The sequence below is a fragment of the Eleutherodactylus coqui genome, chromosome 4 (assembly GCF_035609145.1).
Source record: "Eleutherodactylus coqui strain aEleCoq1 chromosome 4, aEleCoq1.hap1, whole genome shotgun sequence".
Classification (NCBI taxonomy): domain Eukaryota; kingdom Metazoa; phylum Chordata; class Amphibia; order Anura; family Eleutherodactylidae; genus Eleutherodactylus; species Eleutherodactylus coqui.
The window spans coordinates 47,148,859-47,163,324 of record NC_089840.1 but is presented as its reverse complement, the minus strand read 5'-3'; the positions used below and the strand labels follow the sequence as shown (position 1 = coordinate 47,163,324).

At 41.2% G+C, this 14,466-nt stretch overlaps 1 protein-coding gene across 1 annotated transcript in view; it reads right to left on the bottom strand.

Annotated features, from left to right (window-relative positions):
* Positions 1–14,152, bottom strand: part of CD247 (CD247 molecule) — a 98,034-nt gene extending 83,882 nt beyond the window's left edge. Inside the window, exon 1 of the mRNA XM_066598551.1 lies at positions 13,998–14,152. Within this exon, the coding sequence (XP_066454648.1) occupies positions 13,998–14,055 (58 nt within the window). The 5' untranslated portion in view covers positions 14,056–14,152. The remainder of the gene's footprint in view (positions 1–13,997) is intronic.
* Between the last annotated feature and the right edge of the window lie 314 nt (positions 14,153–14,466).

Sequence of the window (14,466 nt, the reverse complement as noted above, 5' to 3'; positions counted from 1 at the left end):
TAAAAAATAGACTCTGATAATTATGTATTTAATATTCTGAAAGTTCCACCTATCATGCAAACATACTACTGCTTTTGTACAAAAGTATTACTACTGCAATACTGCCCCCTATGTACAAGAATATAACTACTATAATACTGCCCCATGTACGGAATATAACTACCATAATACTGCCCCCTATGTACAAGAATATAACTACTATAATACTGACCCCTATGTACAAGAACATAACTACTCTAATACTGCCCCCTGTGTACAAGAATATAACTACTATAATACTGCCCCATATGTACAAGAATATAACTACTATAATACTGCCTCCTATGTACAAGAATATAACTACTATAATACTGCCCCCTATGTTCAAGAATATACATACTATAATACTGCTCTTGTGTACAAGAATATAACTACTATAATACTGCCCACTATGTACAAGAATATAACTACTATAATACTGCCTCCTATGTACAAGAATATAACTACTATAATACTGCCTCCTATGTACAAGAATATAACTACTATAATACTACCTCCTATGTACATGAATATAACTACTATAATACTGTCCCCTATGTACAAGAATATAACCACTATAATACTGCCCCCTATGTACAAAAATATAACTACTATAATACTGCCCCCTATGTACAAGAATATAACTACTATAATACTGCCTCCTATGTACAAGAATATAACTACTATAATACTGCCCTCTATGTACATGAATATAACTACTATTATACTGCCCTCTATGTACAAGAATATAACTACTATAATACTGCCCCTATGTACAAGAATATAACTACTATAATACTGCCCCTATGTACAAGAATATAACTACTATAATACTGTCCCCTATGTACAAGAATATAACTACTATAATACTGCCCCCTATGTACATGAATATAACTACTATAATACTGTCCCCTATGTACAAGAATATAACCACTATAATACTGCCCCCATGTACAAAAATATAACTACTATAATACTGCCCCCTATGTACAAGAATATAACTACTATAATACTGCCTGCCCCCTATGTACAAGAATATAAGTGCTATAATACTGCTCCCTATGTACAAGTATATAACTACTATAATACTGCCCCCTATGTACAAGAATATAACTACTATAATACTGCCTCCTATGTACAAGAATATAACTACTATAATACTGCCCCTATGTACAAGAATATAACTACTATAATACTGCCCGCTATGTACAAGGATATAACTACTATAATACTGCCCCCTATGTACAAGAATATAACTACTATAATACTGCCCTCTATGTACAAGAATATAACTACTATAATACTGCCCCCTATGTACAAGCATATAACTACTATAATACTGCCTCCTATGTACAAGAATATAACTACTATAATACAGCCCCCCTCTGTATAAGAATATAACTGCTTTAATACCACTATACGACATATTCTTGTGCTCTGCACGGTCGCTGACTGCTCTGTAATTACTTCTGTTTGCAGTGAGGATGAGTGCATTGTACAGTTCGTGTGGATACAAGTCATTATAGCAAGTATGTGATTCTGGATGTTGTACAATATTCCTGCAATATACGGAATACATTCAGGCGATCAGGTTGGTGTTTAGTAGCAGGAATACATTTTCAGCAGCTGGCCGTACATTAATATTCATCAGATCTTAGATCAGTCTTGTAAGACCTGGAACATCTCAGCTCCACTAACAAGCCCTGAATCGTTGTTGTTGTGCTGGGCGCCTGCTCTCTGTTATTTGCTGGTATCATTTATATGACAGGGATCAGACATAGTGATATTAGAGCATTGACCAATTATCTCCCGGATTTAGTCTGGATTTGTTACAGTGTATTTATGGCTGTCGGTATATAAATAAGATATTCACCATCGCTACAGACAAGAGGAGGATTTGAGAAGTGACAACCTCTCAGGATTCTGCATCAGCACTTGCTGCCTTTACAGAACATAGCTATGGCTACTTGTCAGCAAATGGTATAGTAAGGCATTCCTCTGTACAGGAAAAAGGCTAACATTCCCCTCTAACAGTGCCCCCATAACAGCCAACTATATTTCCCCCATAATACAGCATGTCACAGTGGTGGCATTACAACAAAGCCACTGATAACAATGCAGAAGCATATCCATAATACTATGGAATCCTTATAGCATAGTCAGCTAAAGTACCCCCATGCCAGTAGAAGACACAAATAATACTGCAACAGCTTCCTCATACTACTACAGTGTTCCCCTTAATACTAGAGCTTACCCATAACACAACAACCATACCCATTACATAGCCAGCAACCAGTGTCCCCATTATGTAGTTGTCATGTCTATCCAGTCCTGTTGAGGAAACTGACTAATAGATTCAGAAACGAGGGGCAGTCTGAATGATGTGTAGAACACAGGGGGGTTTTGGGTAGCTTGACATCCAAGACAAGACAACCGATGATGGTTGAATTAGAGGTGAGGCCTAGGATGTTTCCATGATCTGCCCGGACTGGACCTGCCAATATACTGGAGCACTCGCCCCGAAAAGGGTGACCCCACATCTGGATCCTAAAGTTATTTCCTATATGGGCCTAGCTGTAATATAGAGGAGAGGGAATATGTGAGAGCAAAGACAGCAATGGAGGCTGGAATGGAGATCTGTCTTTTTCAGCGTTAAGTCACACTTTTGCCTAGGATGCAATTATTGCTGGAGATTGGTCTGGAGATCACATGGGCAATGCCATGAGAAGGTCTTCACAAGGAAACATCACACAGGTCGTACTACCAGGATTTTCTGTGGGGTGGCATAATGTAGAGTAGCTGGACCCCTAAGGTCTTCATTCAAGGTACACTAATAGCTCAACATTATGTTGATTTGGGCATGGAATCAGTAGTACGGCCATTTCTCTGAAGCGTCCCAGGAGATGTTTTTCAAAATAACTGTTATGTTTTCCTTCTTGGTGTTGCAATTTCAATCTTGAGCAGTGGATATACAGTATGTGTTTATATACACTCTTTATTAAAAAAAAAATCAAAGAAGTTGTCATTTCACTGCAAAACTCGGCATACAGTAACATCTCAGGCAGATATACAGGTGATTACAGTTGTGGTGTGATTAGATGTACCGTCTTGTCACCTGAGGCCCTAAAAGTGGTTCCAACCGGGATTATATAAAGGCTCTCAGAAGCTACTTGTGTTTAATGGACCACTTTTTCCACTTGTGTAGAGTTTGTTGACCACTAGACATCTAAACAACGCACTCGAAGGGATTTCACCCAGTTAACAGTTTGGGAGAAGGCAAATTACTGGAATGTGAGAAGTTGGATGGTTGAGGAATTTTAGTCAGACTGTTAGGAAGTGTTGGGACCAGTGGATGTGTGACAGCATGCACACAAGGCAACTGAGCTCAGGACATTGAGAGACCACCAGTAGTGAGGATTGTCTGATCCTCCGACAAGCACAAGCAGCTCAAACTGCTTTGTTGTCTGCCATCCAGAGATAGGTGGCACCATTGTTACCCGCCCCTGTGTTTGTCAGAACCATTTCTAGGCACGTGGCTCAAAGACAGTTTGTCTTGCAGGAGCCATAATGTGTACTGCCTTTGACACCTGCCCACCATCGCCTTCGTTAGCACTGGTGTAGTGAATAACGAAACTGGACTGCTACAGAAAAGAACCAGGTTGCCTCCTGTGATGAATCCAGGTTTAGTTTGGGTATTGATGACGGTGGTGTTCCTGTCTGGAGACCGCGGGTGAGCGCCTCAATCCTGCCTTTGTTATGGAGCGACACACTGCCCCAACTGCTCATGAGATGCTCTTATAAGCAATTTCATACAACAGTCAGTCACCCCTAGTAGTGGTACGAGGGACAATGACAGCTCAGTGATATGTTCAGGACATTCTGTAGCCACATGTGTTCCTCTCATGATGACTTCCAGGAGATATTTTCCAGCAGGATAATGCTTGGCCGCACACACAAGTGGGTCACAGGAAGCCCCCACAACAGTGTCATACTTCCGTGCCCTGCTGGAGATTTATTACCAATAGAACACGTATGGGACCATCTGGGACGCCAACTTCGACAGCCTATGAGTTTGTACGATTTAGACAAGCTCAGTTATAGAACATATGAACAGATATGCCACAGGATACCATACGGAACCTGTAGGCCTCCATTGCTCACTCGTATCACATCTTGCATCCAAGCCAGAGGCAGCCCAATGGGATACTAGAGCCTTTATACCTGTCCGTATCACATCTTGTATCCAAGCTAGAGGCGGTACAACAGGGTTCAAGAGCCTCCATGCCCACTTGTATCACATCTTGTATCCAAGCTAGAGGCTGTAGAATAGGGTACTAGAGCCTTCATGCCCGCCCATATTACATCTTATATCCAAGCTAGAGGCGTGTACAACAGGGTACTAGAACCTCTGTGCCCATCTGTATCACATCTTGTATCTAAGCTAGAAGCAGTACAACAGGGTACTAGAGCCTCCATGCCCTCCCGTATCACATCTTGTATCCAAGCTAGAGGCGGTACAACAGGGTACGAGAGCCTCCATGCCTGCCTATATCACATCTTATATCCAAGCAAGAGGCGGTACAACAGGGCAATAGAGCCTCCATGTCTGTCTGTATCACATCTTATATCCAAGCTAGAGGCAGTACAACAGGATACTAGAGCCTCCATGCCCGCCCGTATCACATCCTGTATCCAAGCAAGAGGCGGTGCAACAGGGCAGTAGAGCCTCCATGGCCCCCCGTATCACATCTTGTATCCAAGCTAGAGGCGGTACAACAGGGTACTAGAGCCTCCATGCCCATCTTTATCACATCTTATATCCAAGCTAGATGCAGTACAACAGGGTACTAGAGCCTCCATGCCTGCCCCTATCACATCTTGTATCCAAGCTAGAAGTGGTACAACAGGGTACTAGAGCCTCCATGCCCCACGTATCACATCTTGTATCCAAGCTACAGGCGGTACAACAGGGTACTAGAGCCTTCATGCACCCCCGTATCACATCTTGTATCCAAGCTACAGGCGGTACAACAGGGTACTAGAGCCTCCCTTCCAGAATTCAGTTTTCCATAATAAATTACTCTTTTGCTCTGATATTGTAATCACTTACTTATACCAACGTTACAATCACACATATAAAAAGTTTAATTCGATCCCAACAACGTCTTCTAGGTGCTTACATCTTTTTAACAATGAGTGTGTGTATAAGAGATACATACACATACGCACATACATACACAATCACATACACACACACATACATACACAATCACATACACACACACATACATACACATACACACACACATACACAATCACATACACAATCACACACATACGTACGTACTTTGGGGGTAGACCAGCCATGTAAAGCTTTTGCACTTGGCCCATGAACATCTAGCTACACCCCTGCGTTGACCCGCTGAGTCTCAAAGCAAACCTTACACCAAAAAAGACAATGTGTTTGATTGAGCGCCACGCCAGACCTGCTAAGTAACTAAGAGATTGTTGGTAACTAAAGCCGGTGAATATAATAGGAGACTGTGAGTCTATACAGAGACTGCATAATTTATAAAGAGGCTGTAAATACATATGAAGAGACCGCGATTATACACCAAGAAAGATTTTGCTGCGTCGTTAGAGAGAATTGATTCCTATGAACCATCTTGTAATTCAATCACTTCATCAGGCACCGCTAACACATGAATTACAGTTTTTTTTATCATAATTGAGATTTATTCTGATGTTTTGAGGTTTCCATGACGTCTGACATTGATGCTTTTATGAGTTTTTTACCTTCTATTTTCTGTCCACTTAGCATTGAGTTGTGACTCGGATTAGATGTGAACACTGTAAGATTAGTGATTTTAGATTTGTTTTGACACCCAGCTGCCAGCCCTGCGTTTTGTGCTGTGGATATCATATATCTATTACATGTATGCCATATAATGTGCTGGAGAGATATGCAGCTATGCGGAAGATATGGTTTTTTAAATTTCCTGAAATGTGATAATATCTGTTCACACCTCACTGTAATACAGTATGATATGGGGATGAGATACAGTGTGGGTGCCATTCAGCTCAAACACAGCAGGAAATTATATAGTATACTATATGTTGCCACAAAATAGCAAAAATCTGTAGAAATCCTGCAGTTAAATTGCTCAATATTTCAATATTAAACTCAGCTGTTTCTCAAGGTGCATTTACACACAGATGGTCACTCAAAATTCGTCAAAAACTGACAGTTTCGAGCGATCATTTTGCATTAGCTAATCAGCCCATTAGAAGCTAACTAGAGTCATTTGTCTGTATTTAGAGAACAGCAGGTCGTCTGTTCTCTAAATACATCACTATTGTTCTCCAGCAGGACAGCAGCTGAAAGAATGTATCAGCGCTGCCCATGGAGAACTCAGCGTGCGGTCCGTCTTATCAGTCCTGATGGATTTTAAGCTGAACTCAGTGATGGATGAAAAGTACACAGTAAGTGCACGATGGGCACATATTTACAAGCAGTTATTATCACTCAAAGGCCTTAGTCAGACGGGCGTTTTTAGCCGCGATTTGCGCATGCGCATGCGTCCGGCGATTTTATAAAACCATTGCTTTGCAATGGTATCGGACACATGAGCGCTTTTTATGCGCTCGTCCGATAAATTATAGAACAGAAATCGCAGATCGCACCTATCTGCGATCTGCAATTCCTGTTCTCTTCTCTATATGCGCTCAATGGGGCCGGCGGCAGCAGCGCCGACCCCATTGAGAACATATAGAATACAAATCATTCTTCTCTTCCACAGCTGTAACAGCTGTGGCAGAGAAGAACGATGTTTGCCCATTGAATTCAATGGAGCCGGCAATACAGCCAGCTCCATTGAAAGCAATGGGCTGCCGGCGATCGCGGGATGAATTGTCGGGAAGGGCTTAAATATATAAGCCCTTCCCTGCAATTCATCCAGAAATGTGTTACAATAAAAAAAAATTGTATACTCACCTTTCCGCTGCAGCAGGAGTTCTGCCGCGGCCGCTGTCAGTTCTCCTGAACTGCTTCTCGGCGCTATTCAGCCAGCGGGGCTTTAAAATCCCCGCCTGCTGAATGATCTGCCTCTGATTGGTCACAGCCTGACCAATCAGAGGCAGGTTTCACTCACACACCCATTCATGAATTCATGAATGGGTGAGTGACTGCTGCCTCTCATTGGCTCAGCGGGACCTGAAGGCGGATATAATACTTCCAGCATTTCTGCCTCAGACATGGAGGGTAATAGCCACTTTAGTTCCCATTGATTTTAATGGAAGTGAAGGCAGCTATGGCAGTTCTGCTCTCATGCCCTATGACGACGTCCGTCACTCACAGCAAACCGTGCGGTCAGTGCATCACCAGGGATCCTGAGCGCCGGGTCCTTAGAGATTACTTATTGGTGACTTTATTCTAATGATAGGTCATCAATAGTTTTTGCCTGGAAAACCCCTTTAAGACTTTTTATTGCAGCTACCTCTCCGAAAAGAGGACGAAACTGAGTAACCAACTTGACCAAAAGTTTAACAATTCCTGATAGTTTTTTTTTACCTTGTAGGTAAAAATGTTTTTGAAAATAATGTAAATTCTAAGGTACAGCATGCCACGCTGTACGAAGAACATAAGAGCGGTCGTAATGAGAGGCTTGTGAATTCATTTCAGAAGGCTCAAGCAAACCTCCAATTCTACTGCGAAGTTTGATTTTAAACCGGTACCATATACACCATACGCATGATTTTCTTCTCCCGTCCCCCAAATACATATCTAAATCAGGAAATTACAATTTCTAAAAAAAAAAAAAAAAAATTGAAAAAATTTACTATTTGGAAATCTTTTTTTCCATTATTTTTTTTCCCATGAAATTTTACATAAACACTAAAAAATATTTCTGTCTATTTCTTCTTACGGTACATAGATGCTAAAATGATGACATTGGAAACAAATCAGTTATGGCCTAATAATATTTATTTTTGTATTGCAAGTACTGGACCCTATATATTAGTTCTCATGCTTTACTGTTAGCGCTCATTCACACGACCGTGATTTTGGCGAGTATTATGCCCGTGATGCACAGCCGTGTGACACGCGGTGAATGAAGTCAATGAAAATACATTGACTTTCATTGATCCGTTCACATTAGCGTGTAGATACGCACGTGAAAAATATTACAGCACGCTCCATTTCACCCCCTACCGCGCAGCGAGAGCCCCATATTTTTGTATGGGTAGAGTATGCAACGCTGGTCATACGTAATAAATTGCATATTGGCGATGATACATATGCAACTCCGCTATGAAACAGAGCGGGGAATTAAAAAAATATATACCAAAGTCACACCGCTCATGACAGCGTGCGTGAGATAGGCGGCGATAGCCAGCTCACACAAACCAGTAAGACGCTATATTGACTCATGCAGTGTTTTTCGCATACGGTCGTGTGAATGAGCCCTGATGTTCGCGGTACCAGCAGCTGATTTAAGTATCAGGATTTGTTTGCCTTCTTTGTGTCCATTCCTCGGTCTTATAAATAAAGAATTAAAAAGTTATTTATTTTCTTTTTCATCTTCCCAAGTTATTTTTTTTTCTTCGCCATTTTTACGGTACACATAAAACGGAAGGATTCCGCTACTAACGATATTACTAGAATATCAGCGAGTCATAAATCTTCCACTCTTCTGTTAAATATCAGACCAGCCCATTTCAGTGTACATCATGATGGCGGCACGACCCCCACATACTATATATAAAGGATCTATACTATATTTAACAGTAACAGAACTAAAGAAACTTATTATTATTACTAATTATAGAATACTCATTATATAACTAATTGTGTTTTATATATATATTACAATTCTATAATTAGTATTGGAACTTATAGTAATAATTTTCTTTATCAGGCCTCTCTCACACGGATGTTTTTAACCACGATTGACGCGGCGTGAAGGAACCCATTGGAAAGCATGTATATGAAGCCCAAGCTTTCCAATGGGTTCCCACACATTCCGGAGGTTTACTCTGCTACTATTTTGCGAGAAAATGAAAGTCACGGAATGCTCTCTATATTTTTTTTGTAGCCCATGATTCCTTATGGAGCCTTTTTTTTTGTTGCATCGCATGAAATTGGAGTTTTCATGCGATGCGATTTTAACATAAAAAAATTCTATTCTTTTTGTCACAAAAACATTGCAGCAAAATCGCGCCACTTATATTTTAGCAAGAAACTGCAGCGGTATCCCACAAAAATCGCAGGAACGCAGATGCGATATCGCCATGATTTTCTCACAGTGATATTGCTGTCACCCGTGTAAAAGAGGCCGAATGCTTAATCTATAGTACTGATCTCTTTATACGGGGAAGAGGCACCATCTGCACCCATCATAGTTGCGCCCCTCTGTGCTCTATACCTGCACAAAAAGGGGGCAAATGTATCATTTAAAAAAATAATTTTTGACCCTAATTTAAAATATAGCCTCACGTAGGGCACAGTTGTAGGGATTTGGACCGGTTATATAGTGTGCAGCATGGAGCCACAGAGTTCTTAGTATTATAGTAGGAGTGTGATTTTGGTGTAGATCTGCAGAAGATTTCACCCTTTTAATTAAATTCAAATTGAAGGGGTGAAAACTGTTGCAGATCTGCACCAAAATCTGCTACATGTGATCAGGGGCTTTGCTAAAGGTTCATGGGCCTGGGTGCAAAAGTTTATCTTGGGGCCCCCCAACTTTTCTTAACCCCTTAATGCAGAGGCGTAACTTAAAGTTCCTGGGCCCCAATGCAAAACCTGTAACAGGGCCCCCAACTATAATGCTGTATTCATAGTACTGGGCTCCCTATATGGAGAAGAGAGGCCTTATGGGCCCCCTAAGGCTCCTGGGCCCAGGTGCAACCACATCCCCTGCATCTCCTATAGTTATGCCAGTGGTGCTCATAGACTATCACTTGCTGTTGCCCGACTGCTCCTTTGGTCAACAGCTAATTCTCACAGCTTTCCCATGAATGAATGCTCGAAATAGCCCCCATTTGCTTGCTATGGGAAGAGTGGAGAAAGCCACCGTCAGAATCCCGTGGTAGCCACTTATCTCCTCATCTGGAGGAGAAAGTCTGTAGTCCCCAATACACATCTGAAAGTATGTTTTTCCTGCCTAAATTAGTTCGGACAACTTTTTCCTATTGTGTATGGGGGCATTTAGTTTCAGGTTTTTACTTCTTAGAAAGGCTGAAATCAACACATGAATGCAGTATGCTGGGATTGTTTAAATATAGATACTACAAACTAAAGACTCTGCGTATACCGGTGTATCTTATAATGACACCATGCGTGCCCCTATGTAGTAGCTGTAGGGACTGCAGAAGAAGCAATCTCCCGTTGGCTCTGGTACATGAGGCGGCCCAAAGGCTCCTCCGTCACATGAGAGAACGCCAGTATTATAAAGATGGTTCTGCTACAGATCTGGCACCTCATTAAATCACCCGTCGCAATTAGGGAGGTTTTACTTTCATTTTTGACGCAGAAAAAAAAAATGAAAGCAGCGATCTAACTGGTGGCTGTATGTGCAAAATGGGAGATAAGCTGGAACACTTGCCAAATGGGCAAACATTTATATGGCAATTATCAGTATTATCTTATATGACAGTTATTGCATGAAACTTCGATGTAATAAATATCAAATATTGCTATACATATTAATATTTTGCAAACCGTATAAAATATATGACTTTCCGGATTCTATTACGGTTGGGGTTGTCCGGCCACTTGCAATATTCACCTTACTGATTGTCCATCATTTTTGTTCCTACACTTCCCAGGTCCCCCGCCATTCTCTCTACTTTCTGGTCCCTGTCACCACAGACAGGTGACCCAATCACTGGCTGTAGCCGGTCACCGCTGCACCCAGTGATTGGCTATGGTGATCACATGTCCGTGTTGACAGGGATCGGGTAGTACAGAAAAATGAACAGATCCTTTTGCCGCAGGCGGCATCACGGGAGCCCATTTACGATCTTTACTGTGGGGCCCCTCTCTTCTCTGGGCACCTTTGTTCTGATAGATCCGTTCATCAAAAGATTGAAAGAGACGCCTTAGGGCTTATTCACACGGACATATTTGCGCTGCATATTTCGTATGCGTGAAAAAATACGCGACGTACTTTATTTGGTGCGCATTTGTGCAGCGCAAGAGTCCATTGAAATCAATGGGTTTGTGTAAAGGTGCGCAACATATGCAACAAACCTGCGTATACGCACAAAAACCGTGTGATTTTGTTCGTATTTTTTTGTGTACCTAAACATGTGGTGTGTTCGTCCACACAAATACTCACAGCCACGGGCGAGATATGGGGGTGTAAGTGCAGTTCAGACACGCAAATACGCCGTGTGTTTGAGCGGCATAATTGCCCTTACTCCCCCGTGAAGCTGGCCCAATAGATCCTAACCAATTAACTTTAATGGAATCCATCATCAGGTCCAAGAAAAACGGGAAGGAAAGGAAAAAATACAGCCCCAAGGAAGTCAATGGGGATGTTAGCGTGAATCATTTTTCAATGTTTTCTGTAAAAGAAACATGCAGCGAAAACTGAGAAGAGCCTAATAGAGGAAATGTAGAAAAATATAGAATAATTACTAGAAAATAGGAAATCCTCCTGATATCCCTCTGGTGGGTCAGATACAACAACCTCACTAAATAAACAGCTCAATAAGTGACAAATATGCATAGACATCCCTTAGGTCAACTACAATTTCGATTAAGTTCCTCATATGTAAATTCTAGGTAAACTATGGTACTTATAGGCGAACCAGTGAGCCCCTCATATAAAGGACAATGCGCATAGGTAAGTTATGGCACCCTATATGTACATTTCAAGACTAGGAAAATTTCATCAACGCATAGCGATCTACGATTAATACCATATAGCTAAATGATAGTGCTTATAGAGAAACCATAGTGCCCCATGGATAGAGGAGTCCGGTACTCATTGGTTAACTTCAGTGTAAAGTACAGAATTTGACAATAGCCCCATAGTACATGGTAATATCAATAGATACCCCATAGATAGACTGCAATATCAGCAGGTACCCCATAGATAATACCTATAGATAAGCTACAGTAAACCAAATGTACACAATTGTGTTAATAGGGAAATCACATTGCTCCATAGATAAACTATAAAACTCATATATAAACTACAGTATACAATATTAATAGTAATATTAAACTACTATATCCATTGATAAATAACACAGTGCCCTATAAGGAAAATGATATGTATCCTGCAATACTTATAGAAAAACGACACTATCCTATAGATAAACTATCCAAACTCATAGGTAAGCTACCATACCCCATATGTAAACTGCAGTGACCCATAGACTATAGTACGATACCCTATATCGCCTATACATTAACTATAGAGTACATATGAACATTCCAGCACCCCATAGGTAATCTATAATACTCATGAATGTAGTACAGTACTGTACCTCATCAAGTAAACTGCAGACCTCCAAACAGCAGTGCCCCATAGTAAACTACAATATCAATCAGAATAATCCCTGGATCACCGACCCTTCTGAAGTAATCAGTAAGTATAACATGCAATATTGTTACACTCCAGAAAGGCGTCCCGGCCCCTCTTAGACTCTTATCAATTTTGCCATCACCACGTCCTCAGGCAGAGAGTTCCATAGTCTCACTGCTCTTACAGTAAAGAACCCCCTTCTATGTTGGTGTATAAACATTCTTTCCTCTAGATGTAGAGGTCACCCCCTAGTTATAGTTACAGTCCTGGGTATATATAGATGATGGGAGAGATATCTGTATTGTCCCTGGCCCTGATATATTAATACATAGTTATTAGGTCATTTTTCTAAACTAAATAACCCCAATTTTGATCACCTCTCTGGGTATTGTAGTCCACCCATTCCATTTGTACTTTAGTTGCCCACCTTTGTACCCGCTCAAGCGCTGATATGTCCTTCTCGAGTCCTGTTGCCCAAAACTGTACACAATATTCCATGTGCGGTCTGACCAGTGACTTGTAAAGAGGAAGAACAATGTTCTCATCATGTGCCACCAGACCTCTTTTGATGCAGCCCATGATCCTATTTGCCTTGGCAGCAGCTGCCTGACACTGGTTGCTCCAGTTAGGCTTACAGTTAATTAAAATCCCCAAGTGCTTTTCCATCTCAGTGTTACCCAGTGGTTTCCCATTTAGCGTGTAATGGTGACATGTATATCCTCTGCCCATGTGCAGAACCTTACATTTCCCTACAGATAAACTACAAAACTCATAGGTAAACTACAGTAAAAGTAATCAGCACTACTCACTAGACAATAGCACAAAATGGCAAACTGCACTTCTCTGAAACAGGAGACCTCAGTACCGATAAGCAAACTACAGCACATATACATATATATAAATATATATTACAGTACCCATACTCTCCATAGGGACTTTGCCTCCTAGCACAGCTGGCATAATGTTACAATGCAATGTAATAAGTGAATATAAAATGATTAAATAAGCAGAATCGAGCCAGTAAGAGATAAGGAAACCAACAATAGGCCGGGCTCCGCGCTCACAACATCACGCTCATCGGGCCGAGAAATACTTATATTTAAAAAAAAAAAAAACTAAAAGGGAAATAAAAAGAATTATTTTCAAAATTTAAGAATTTGCCTCCAAATCGTCAGAGCCGACGGCCCATGACCAGATAGTGCTGCCTGTTCACTCCATGGAGTACACAACTTGCACATTCTCAGATAAGGCGTGCCAGCCGAGACCGGAACCGAGCGCAACAGCGAGTCCACAAAAGTAAAAAACATAAAAAAACAAATCTAAAGTGAACAGACATAAAATATATGCAAAATGATAAATACATAAAAACACTTTAGAACTTTTTTCAAAAAGTTGTAAGGATATTTTTGGAGCACAAGTGGCGGTTTAGACTTTGGATGTTACCTGCTATGGAGAGGTGCGTGTGAAGGAAGGCAGACACGGCGATCCAGTTGGACTTCATGGCGAGTCCGGATGGGACGCAGATGCTCTTTGTTGTACAAGTTCTTCTCACCTGCTCTGAGCAGAGCTTTTGGCTTTTCCACCCACACGGCTCTGCCTCCGAGCTGCACAGGAAGTGGAAGATCTAAGACAACGTATATACAACCTTGAGCTCACTTACTAGTACACACGACTCATAGACCACACTCCACATCTCTGTCTTGTTGTCAGCGACTCCAGGCGGTTCTTTTTTGTGTTTTTTTTTGGTTTTTTTTGTGGTATCTCTACAATTAATTAGTATAACTAATCGCTAAAATGTAACTTTCCTTTTTTTCCACTTTCATCATGAAACAAACGCCAATACTGCAGTGAAGATGGACACTCAGGCAGTTAACATTGCGCATAGTTTAAGGGTGACCATTTTCAAGATATC